The 11,419-nt window shown below is 41.5% G+C and overlaps 2 protein-coding genes across 3 annotated transcripts; both read left to right on the top strand.

Annotated features, from left to right (window-relative positions):
* The first annotated feature begins 40 nt into the window (after positions 1–40).
* On the top strand, positions 41–9,272 carry LOC118364615 (zinc finger protein 572-like). 2 transcript variants are annotated; one of them, XM_035746311.2, is made up of 5 exons: positions 41–284; positions 1,389–1,554; positions 3,883–3,998; positions 5,402–5,545; positions 7,316–9,272. In XM_035746311.2, the coding sequence occupies exons 2-5, from the start codon at positions 1,407–1,409 to the stop codon at positions 8,156–8,158; spliced, it is 1,251 nt and encodes a 416-aa protein (XP_035602204.1). In that variant the 5' UTR covers positions 41–284; positions 1,389–1,406; the 3' UTR covers positions 8,159–9,272. The 2 variants fall into 2 exon arrangements, with proteins under 2 accessions (XP_035602204.1, XP_035602206.1); XM_035746313.2 differs by lacking the exon at positions 41–284 and adding an exon at positions 305–539.
* Positions 9,273–9,954: 682 nt separating this feature from the next.
* Positions 9,955–11,329, top strand: LOC118364150 (uncharacterized). Its single transcript, XM_035745380.2, has 2 exons — positions 9,955–10,037; positions 10,174–11,329. The coding sequence occupies exons 1-2, from the start codon at positions 9,995–9,997 to the stop codon at positions 11,163–11,165; spliced, it is 1,035 nt and encodes a 344-aa protein (XP_035601273.1). The 5' UTR covers positions 9,955–9,994; the 3' UTR covers positions 11,166–11,329.
* Positions 11,330–11,419: the final 90 nt, after the last annotated feature.

Consider the following 11,419-nt stretch of genomic DNA (forward strand, 5'->3'; position numbering starts at 1 on the left):
TCGGTTGTGAATTGTATTGGTCCACCTGCTGCTCTCAAGGTACATTTTTCACCGGAGTTATTCATCAAATCTTTAGCTACAAACAGCGAATTCATTAGATTATTTACCAAATCAACTGCACGCAAGCATAGACAAACACGTGTCTATGCATTTGCTCAAGTTAAGGATAAAAGAGCAGAGAAGCATTCAAAATGAATTGTTTTCTTGAAGACCAAAATATTGCCCTTGTCACGTGACAAGGGGCAATTCAATTTCCACATTCACTGTACTGGAAGCGGTTTGAGGTAGGTAGCTAACGGCTTGTTCGCAATTCATGTTTAGCTGTAACGCTAGTTTGCTAATATCGTTTAAGACTTATGCCTACATATTTACCATTATCATGGTGGGGCAGTTGGTTTCCGTGAACTAAACGTGTCCGTAAAATGCTAAGTTGTTATTTCTCCGTTTTGAATTGTTAGCCAGCCAGCTAATGTAGCTAGGTGGGTTATGTTATTCGAACTTGGTGTTAGCTCAGCAAACCATTTAGGTATAAGACTAAGGTAAATACACCGCTGACTGTTAAACCGTCTTGCAAGAACCCAAAACTAACCCTTAACCATTTATTTTTTTTATAAATTTGTAACGAAAATATCGGTCTGTGTATCAGGCGTGTCGGTGTAGCCTTTTCCAACCATTAGCTAACGTTTGTCTAACAGGAGTTTCGCGAAGTCCTATTTAGACAACGTTAACATTAGTACAAATGTAACATGTCTATCGTCATTGGCATACTGTATACATAAAATACATCTAGCCAAAGTATAACTACCGTTGCTTCACTAATTGAAAATTATAATCTGTTTCTGGGGAAACTCGCAATATATCCTTCTAATGTCGAGTAACTTGCTACCGTTAGCTGATATGGCCAATCTTCTCACCGTTAGCTAACTTTAGGGCCTTGTTGGTTTGGGAGCCTATTTCAGCTAACGTTATCGCATTGAGCTGCTAGCTGTGCATGTTTTAACGTTCTCATGTCTAACTTTTGCAAGCAAATTAAAGCTATTAAATAAATTATGGGCATTTAGCTAGCTGTAGTTAATGTTAGTTAACAGCTGGCTATGTAGTTAACTAGTCAACAACTTTGTTCGCAACTAGCATCGAATTAGCCAGCCAGCCATAAAGTCAATGAACCTTTTTTTATTTTTAGCATTCAGTCCAAATAAGTGGGATTTAATTGAGATATGCCTGTGCACAACACTTAGTTATTTTAAAAGTCTGTCATAACTTCTAAGTTATCAAGCTTGCAATGTGATGATTTATTATTAGCTATATTAAAACCCATCTGGCTACATTACATATTAATGTACCTCCCTGGTTGGCTAAGTCGATCATCTTATGTTTAAACTTTTCAGGACATCCAGTCTCCCACGATGGACTCAGACATACTGAATATAGAGGAAATAGTGATGGGGAAGGGGCCACCAGATCCCCCTGCAGAACTGACCACTGAAAAACCAGCAGAACCCTACAAACCCATCTCCTCCTTCAAAGCACCGCCTCCACCCACCATTCAACCATGTGAGTTGGGTGGCAGTTACTTATTTTGGTTGAAATTGTATTTTTATTGCAGAAAAAAAACAGTACACATACAAAAGTATACAAACAGACAATGTTAACAACATATGCTTTGGAGTACAATAAATTACTTATACAAAGACCTTAAAATATGCACACGTTGGGTGGCAGTTACTCTACTGTTTTAAGTTTTTGTAATGGCTCACAGATAGGGCGTTACGGTGACCGTATTACCGCCACACCGGCGGTCACGAGTCATGGCTGCAGTCAAATTCCATGTGACCGTTTAGTCACAGCAATTAGGCTTCTCCAAGTTCTGATGCTGCTGATGGTCATTAGTAGCCAACCAAACTGCCTAACTGCTTGGTACTCAGCATGCAATTGTCCCTCTTGTCACTCTGACATCCATGATAATGAACCATGGGAAAAGCATCCTCTATTTGCTATTTAAGTGCATAGATGACATGTGGGGGTTTTTCACCGCTGCCTCTGTTTTGAGACAGGTGCATGATAATGGTCTGTTCTAAATCAAAACAAATTTCACACATATTATTTAGTATATGTGAAGACAAGATTAAATCAAGAATAGTGTGATGGGTGACAATATTAGCATATCACTTGTGAATAATATAATACCCAGCTTAAGACAAACAGTGCATGTTTTTTTGCAACTTTTTCAAATCATAGTCACAAACCTCATGTAGCCTACCCCATAGGACTCCATGTTTGTTTGGTAAGGATTGTATCACAAATAAAGTGGCAAAATAACTGGTTAAAATGAAGCACATTAATCTGCTTCTGCGCGTAAGTTTCAAGTTCAGGGAAGATGGTTTACACCATAAAAATGCACCTTTTATCATAAAAGCATTACATGCATAATCGCACTTTTGAAAATGGTGTTTTCCTGCTAATGGAACATTTGCGCTTATAACCTACTGCTATGTGCGCATTGCTGTGCTTATAATGTGAAGAAATAGCCTAATAGTTTATCAACATTTTATGTCGTTCTCATCCCTTGCGCCAGGCTCATTGCTTGAAACAAGTTTTTTGGTGCTAGTGGTTGTATTAATTTGGGATCTATTGCATCCCACAACTGTCCCAGACTGTTAGGAATATGTATTTCTCTCACAGAATGGAATAGGTCAACTTTTGTATTATGGGCGATAGTCGATTGACATAGGCAAGTGCGTTTGCTGTTCGTTGGTTCTACTCATCTTGTTAGCTGATGAATAGTAAATTGGGACCGTTCTTCCGATATCTTCAATATGCACTTCCGAATTGGATAAGGACACGCAGAGTTGCCTCCCCAACGTGTCTGTCGCCATTTTTAGCCTGTGAGAAAGACCTGATCACGTGATGGAGAGCGAGTGAGAGGTGCTTCGACACACAGCCGGCAGAAGGGAATTATAATTATTATATTCAGCCAAAGGGCACAAAGGCCACTGTCTGCAAAAGGCATGGATTATTTTAGGGGGCATTACAGCCACACAGAGGATGCAGCTGGGAAAATCGAGGCATTATCAAGTGCTTGTCAAATGGTGAATGTGAAACTGATGAAGTGTGTACAGCCTTGCCAAAAAAACTAAGCAGAGCTCAAGCCTTTCATTCAACTTTAAAAAAAACATCTTTAGTTGCGTCATGCAGCCAAGAATGTATTAAAAATCAAAACACAACCAAACATTTGTTACAACTAAAGTTACATTACTCTAAATTAATCATATAGGAGTGCCTTTAAAAAAAATGTTTTTTAACCTTTCAACACAGAATAGCCGCATGTGCGCAATCTCTCAAATAATTTGGAGAAAATATCCTTTCAATTTTGTTCAGCTATTTTCAATTGTATTCTTAAAACTATAAAATAATGCCATGGAATTCTAAGCAAATCTTTTCTCCCAAATGATCTAGTGTAGCCCACAGCCATATGGCATAGCCAGATCAGGGCCTAACATAAGGTCAACTCTGAGTATGATATTCTGTTCTTCTGAACTAGACTACATTTTCTTTGTTTCTTTAGACCTGTCTAAAATAAATAATGGTTTTGTGTTATTACATGGATTTGTTAGACTTTTTAAAATATATATTTTTAATGTAGTTGTTCCAAAGGTCTGCATCAGTGGCTTGTTGGATATGCTAAATGTGTTTGTTAATTATCAGTCAATTACTGAGATCTTCAGTCATTTGCTTGCTAATCACCGTCTGACAAAATGTAATGATCGTCACAGCCCTACACAGACAAATACAGGTTTTCTTTGGGTTGAATGAAATCAATCTGTTAGGTAGGGAAGGCAATGCATATTCAGCTGTCATATCACTGACCCCCTCTTCTCACAGATCAGCATGAGAACCTGCAGTGTTTCCAGTGCTTCATCACCTTCTGTAACTCCAAAGCCAAGGAGAGGCACATGAAGAAGAGCCATCGTGAGGAGTACAAGCAGCAGCTCCAGCAGGTATGCTACTACACAACCTGCCTAACAATCAAAGCACTTTCTAGAAGGTATTACCTACTGAAGCCCTGTTTTTACCTTAAAATGTTTTCTGTCATGTCATAAGCTTCAGACCAACATACAGTTGAAGTTGGAAGTTTACATACACTTAGGTTGGAGTCATTAAAACTTGTTTTTCAACCACTCCACAAATTTCTTGTTAACCAACTATAGTTTTGGCAAGTCGGTTAGGACATCTACTTTGTGCATGACACAAGTAATTTTCCCAACAATTGTTTAAAGACAGATTATTTTACTTAGAATTCACTGTATCACAATTCCAGTAGGTCAGAAGTTTACATACACTAAGTTGACTGCCTTTAAACAACTTGGAAAATTCCAGAAAAGGATGTCATGGCTTCAGAAGCTTCTGATAGGCTAATTTACATAATTTGAGTCAATTGGGGGGTGTACCTGTGGATGTATTTCAAGGCTTAACTTCAAACTCGGTACCTTTTTGCTTGACAATATTGGAAAATCAAAAGAAATCAGCCAGACCTCAGGGGGAAAAAATTGTAGACTTCCACGAGTCTGGTTCATCCTTGGGAGCAATTTCCAAATGCCTGAAGGTACCACGTTCATCTGTACAAACAGTAGTACGCAATTATAAACACCATGGGGCCACGCAGCCGTCATACCGCTCAGGAAGGAGACGCGTTCTGTCTCAGAGGTGAACGTACTTTGGTGCGAAAAGTGCAAATCAATTCCAGAACAACAGCAAAGGACCCTGTGAAGATGCTGGAGAAAACGGGTACAAAAGTATCTATATCCACAGTAGGAAGGAAGCCACTGCTCAAAAACCGCCATAAAAAGCCAGACTATGGTTTACAACTGCACATGGGGACAAAGATCGTACTTTTTTGAGAAATGTCCTCTGGTCTGATGAAACAAAAATAGAACTGTTTGGCCATAATGAACCTTGTTATGTTTGGAGGGAAAAGGAGGCTTGCAAGCCGAAGAACACCATCCCAACCGTGAAGCACAGGGGGTGGCAGCATCATGTTGTGGGGGTGAAATTAAACATTTGACCAAAGTTAAACAATTTAAAGGCAATGCTACCAAATACTAATTGAGTGTATGTAAACTTCTGACCCACTGGGTCTGTGATGAAAGAAATAAAAGCTGAAATAAATCATTCTCTCTACTATTATTCTGACATTTCACATTCTTAAAATAAAGTGGTGATCCTAACTTACCTAAGACATGGAATTTTTACTAGGATTAAATGTCAGGAATTGTGAAATTTTGTTTAAATGTATTTGGCTAAGATGTATGTAAACTTCTGACCTCAATTGTAAATGCTTATTTCCAGACTAGACCAGTTTGTGGCATAACATAATTTATGCACGCCTGTATTTTCTTCCCAGGGAGATACTCTGTTCACCTGCTATGTGTGTGACCGTACATTTCCGTCCTCTGAGGAGCTGACCCAGCACCAGGGCTCACACAACAAGGAGGACAAGCCCTTCAAGTGTCCCCACTGCCAGGAGAGCTTCCGCACCTTCTCTGAGGTGAGTGCAGAACAGTGACACGGGTTCTGAACCAATATATGTTTAGTGTAACACTGCTTGAAATGAACTAGTAAAGTGTCAGACTCAAGGTCTCGACATAATAAATAAGTAAATAAATGTGTTTTTATCGTCAGATACACCGGATAGGTCCAGTGAAATGTGTTGATTTACAGGGTCAGCTATAGTACGGAGCCCCTGGAGAAAATAAGGGTTTAAGTGCCTTGCTCAAGGGCACGTCGACAGTTTTCACCTTGTCTGCTCGGGTATTCGAATCAGCAACCTTTTACTTACTAACCCAACACTCCAACCCCTAGGCTACTTGCCACCTAGGCTACATTAACGCTTGCCCAGGGCAATAAAACATTTTCACGCAAGGAGATTATAGATTGAAATAGTCCAAATGGACAAGTAAAGAAATCACTATCAAACAATTAGGCTACTCTGATCAGAATTGGATATAATTGTCCTCCGGATATGATGTTTCTCTCACTGTCCTCCCAATCTATGCAGAGTGCATCGGAGTATAATTATTGTAGTCCTGTGTTGAAGGGCATGAGGGGTCTTTCAATCATGCAGTCGCGAGATGCGTTTTGATCTAAGTGCACATTTGTTGATATTCATTGCTAGTTAGTGAGTTATTTTCCCAGTTAGGGCAAATTTTTGGTCAGAAATGAAAATCCTGGAAAGGTCATGGTGTGTACATCGCCTGCGTGGGTGTCCGTGGGCTGTTGTCATAGAGGGATAGAGAGAGAGATGTTTGCTCAGCAGGTGAAATAATAACAGACTAACTAATTGCCAATTCAAAACATTGTGTACTATAGCTGGTTCTCGCTAACTATTTAGCTATTAGCATGTATTAATGTTTGATGTCCTAAAATAACTTTCCACTGGCTCTTGTGTATAACTGTAAATTGTCGACAGTTCCGTTGATACGGGTGCGCAGTTGATGAAACCAATGCTGCCTACTGTTTGTAATACCGTCTCGACCTCAAAATTGGCTAAGAATCTCTATTCAATACTGGCCATGAAATAAGTTATTGACGAGTAACTCCTATGCTGTCAACATTTCCCTGAACACTGAATATTTTAAATTTACAAATAGTTAAAGATCTTACTTAGCTACCTCTCCCACCATAGCCATTTGATCCCCGGTACATTGAGTGAGGGAATTATTCTAGAAAGATATCAAAAAGTATTTGGTTGTAATTGTAATGTTGCAGGGTGGCCAACTATCCTCCTGGAGAGCTACTTTGGAGTGCAGGCTTTTGTTCCAGCCCTGCTTGAACACACCACATTGTAAAACATCAGCTACTCAACAGGACCTTGACTCTGATGTGTTTGACCAGGGTTGGATCAAAAGCCTGCACACCCAGTATCTCTCCAGATGGAGGGTTGACGGACCATGTTTTATACAGTAGCCTTTTATATCAGTGCAATATTTTACTTTGTGGGGGTTGTGTGCCTTTGCTCAAGGCCACTAGGAGGAGATATAGTACATGGGATCAGAGACCAGCAGCCTTCTATTGTCAATACCAGTGTTGATAATTAATGTTATTTTGTGAAATGGTTCCTTGCATCACTCAACACAGTTTTCAGTCACCTTTTTGGCCCATGGTGTTACAGATCCCTTTTTTGTTTTTTGCGACTTGAGCTTTCAGACAAGTAAAAACACAGTCCTGCTTGTGGCTAGAACAGTTAATGTCAATCACTGGACTCTTCCCTCAGCCTTGACTCACATTTCTGTTCTGTTCACTCTCTGTTCCCCCTCAGCTGACGACCCACAGGAGACAGGTTTGTCCAGAGAGGCAATTTGTGTGTAAGGACTGCAGTGAGACCTTCCGCAGCCCTGCCCTCCTTCGTACCCACCGCTTGGCCCAGCACCCCCGTCCAGAGGCAGAGGTGGATGAGCCAGATGACCCTACCAAGACCCACCGCTGTGGGAAGTGCAACCGGGGCTTCGAGACCGAGTCTGAGCTAATAATGCACCAGGAGAACCACGCCGGTGACCAGCACTGCAACGGCAGTGCTTCGCCTGTAAAGAAGCGCGGACGGCCCTTAAAAGCAGAGGACGCAACGGTCGGAGAGAAGAAAGGGAAGAGGAGAAAGAAGAAGGAAGAGGGCACAGAGGAGGCGGAGACTGGAAACAATGCAGAGGAGGCTGCAGCAGCTCCGGCTGAGGCCAAGGGGAAAGCAGCAGGAGGTGGCAGGCGAGGCCGTCCTAAAGCAGCAGGAGGCGAGGAGGCCAGAGAAGATGACAGTGAAGCCACAGCAGAGGAGAAGAAACCCAAAGTGGCTCCCGCTCCACCCAAGCAACACCCCTGCCCTGAGTGTGAGCTCACGTTCCCTGCCCTGGCCCAGCTCCGCGCCCACAAGAAGGAAAAGCACACCCCACGTAAGGCCCATCCCTGCGAGGAGTGTGAGGAGAGCTTTGCCCGTCCCGAGCAGCTAGAAGCCCACAAGAACCGGGCACACACCAAGGGGCGTTATGCCTGCCCTACCTGTGGCAAGAGCTTTGGCCGAGAGAGCAACCTGAAGGGCCACCAGCAGAGCAGCCACCCAGAGGAGGAAGAGGAGGAGGAGAAGCAAGAGGCGGCGGGCCGCAGCAAGAGATAATTCAGAATGGGGAAGGGGGATTTCTGTAAAGTGATTGGGGAGGGGGACGAAGTATCCGAGGGGTTTTAAAGAATTTGAATTTGGTCAGGGGGTTTTGTTTGAGGTTGAGCGTAAAATGTAGATCATAAGTTTGAGGTGTTTTTAGAATGTGAGGAATTTCTTGCAGGATTTTTAACAGGTGACCTGAGGTGTCCCACTGACTGTTCACCATTTGTCATTTTTGGATTGTGTTAGGATGTTCAAGGCACACATCACATTTGGAGTGACTTACTAACCAAAAGATGTTAGTCTTTGTTAAACCCATCTGTTTCTTTTCTGGACTGAGAGCGACAATAATTAGTTTTGGGTATCGTGTTTGTTCCCTTTGTTTTGATTATCTTTAAATGATGATCATGAGAGTTGAGTTACTGTTTTTACATTATTTTTAGAGGTGTATGTAAAATGGCTTTCATGCTGTCTGACATGGAGCTTTTCTTGTTTGTTTTATGATTTTTTATATTGCTAAGTACGTTTTCTGTAGTAAAAGATGAAATGCAACCACCGTGCATTTTATAAAACCTGTTGGCTATTTACTTTTTGAAAAAGATTATTGTGATAAGTGAAACATGGATTGTAATGTTTGGGAGTTACATAACGTCTCTTAGAAATTGCATCTGTTTATATATGGTTTCTGGTTCATGTAGTGGTGCATTGTAATGCCAAACTTTCAATTATGATTAACTTCTAAATTGTACTGCTATTGTTAAATGTGCAGGGCATAAAAAATATCAGTGTATTTATCCTCTTAAGTTCGTTTGGTTTAGGCCCAATGGTTCTTCTTTGGTGTCATGCATAGATTTTAAAATAATTTAATCCTAAACAATGGTTGTAAAGAAGACTAATAGTCAATGACTCAAATTTGGATAATCCTGCCACTGATTTGTTATACTTAATTTAAATGTCATAAATATTCTAATGAACTTTACATAAATTATTTGGTTTTAAGTTTGGCATGATGACGAAATGACCAGAGGCCTGAATGGACGTTTTCTTGTTTTCATTGTTCTCCCCATGAAACATGCCTGGACACTCTGCCAATATGTAATAAAGGTGCCCGAGGGCTGCTACAGAATGATACATTTGTCTGTTTGCCTTTCAATGTGTCTTTCATTAACCCCTATTTTTATTAATTTGTGCTTTGTGACGTCACCCGCTATTGCCTAGCAGCTGTAACTACAGACAGACGATTATCAATTAAATTCGGAATTAAAACATTCTTAAAGGTAGTAAGTAGGCCCAAAAGAATCACTGACCATAGGTCAACCAATCTTTCTGCGGACAATCCCAAACGTAATCCCTCACCTAGCGAAGGTAATTGAAAAAGTGGACAGGCTATTTGTAAAGTATGATGGATGAACGAAAAAACTTAATCTAAATGAAATATAGGGTTTTTGCCGTCGCGCAAGTAGTAATTAAGACGACAGCAGATGCCCTGTGCTGACAGCAAGATTAACATAATTTAGTTTACTACGCCCTCTGCTGTTTAAAAGAAAATATTGCGTTTTAAAATAAAGTTACACTTTGAGTTGCTTTTTTGCGTTATCAAAATGTATCAAAGCTTAAAGTATCTTGTGAGCTTGCTGATTTGTAAAACAGTTTCCTACACACATAGTTCGTCTTTTTATTGGAACCACTGTTTTTTATAGAGCCATGTAGCTATTAAAAATAAATGTAAAACCTATCAATTATTGAACTTATCCAATTGATCTCACCTGATTCATTTGGTCCCCTGTTTACGTGTTCTCAATCACCAAGCTTCAATACCATATTCGACCTGAGGGCTGGATACATTTAGAGATGCCACCAAAAAACAGAGCGAGACCTGGGTTTGATTTTACAGGTATTTTGCATCTTTATTGCACAGCTCTCCTCTGTCTTCCTTTTATGCCAGGGACTTGCACATCATTTTATGAATGCTTTTGTTTTGCTGATTTGATGTCCTTGTCATATTTTTTTTGTTTTGTTCTGCCTACCAGGAAATCCCACTGCTCCACAATCCTCTGCATCTCCTGAGGAAGAGCCATTGGACCTGAGTCCAAAGAAGATCTACTGCCATAACTGTGGCTGGAGAGATTCCCTTAGAAATTCGTCCTTCTGTGTCCAGTGCCTTGTGGTCCTTAGGGATCCTGTTCTGAACCTCTCCATTGACATGAAACCAAACCTGAGTCAGATGACTGCTGAGCCCACCTGGGATATACCACTTCAGCTCCCCTCTCCTGACACCATAGATCTGGGCTACTCCTCGTTTTCCTTTCCACCATCCCTGGAGGCAAGCCAGAGTGTCTTCCAGACCCCTGAGCCTGATGTGGTGTCCCCGGGTCCCTTGCTGTGCCGATTCTGCCAAGAAACTTTTGCTCTGCCTATTCTTCTGCACCATCATGTCAAGGAAAGGCACCTTCATTCATGCAACATGTGTTGCCGCATATTCAAGAATGACATGCTCCTCATCAGACACCAGGTCAACATGCACAGCTTAGCTCTGCCTTGCTATCCTCGGCCTGCCTTCTCCAAACGTGGCCCAGGCCGGCCTAAAGGCGTTGCTCATATGCTGCTGAAACCCTACACCCGCCCAAAACCTACTCATGTCTGCCAGGCCTGCTCTCGAGAGTTCTGGTCACCAGGCGTGCTCCACAAACACAAGTGCAACCCTCGGCTGGTCCAGTGTACCACCTGTGGGGGCTATTTCGGCAGCCATCATTTGTTCTGCAAGCACAAAAGCCAGAACCTCTGCAGCAATTCCTGGAGGGCCATAGGGAAGGCAATGGCTCAGGCAGCATATGCAGCAGCTCAGGCAGAACACAGAGCAAACTCAACAAACCCACAGAGGGAGAGTTCAGGTGCCACCTTCCAGATCTTGGAGATAAACTTCACCACTCCTTATCACAGTGACTCTTCATTACCCTCCAGCAATGAGGAGGAGGAGCTGCAGAGTATGGATAGTTCAGGCGCAGAATCCCCTTCTGCATAGTCTTGTCAGGACTGCATATCATAATGTTATTTTTTTTTAGTGCAGCATTTTGTTCAGAAAACAGGAGGTACATACTGTTTTTTAAAATATGTTGAGAATATGTGAAGTCATTATTTTACAGACGCATCCCAAAAAAATAATAAAACATATGTTCTGGCATTAAATATCCCCCTTGTAGTTTTATGCTTTTTCACATTGTGCAAAGTTCCATTCACAGGTCAGGCAGGTAGCCTAGTGGTTAAGAGTGTTGTCCA

Source organism: Oncorhynchus keta, chromosome 31, assembly GCF_023373465.1.
Source record: "Oncorhynchus keta strain PuntledgeMale-10-30-2019 chromosome 31, Oket_V2, whole genome shotgun sequence".
In the NCBI taxonomy this organism is placed as follows: domain Eukaryota; kingdom Metazoa; phylum Chordata; class Actinopteri; order Salmoniformes; family Salmonidae; genus Oncorhynchus; species Oncorhynchus keta.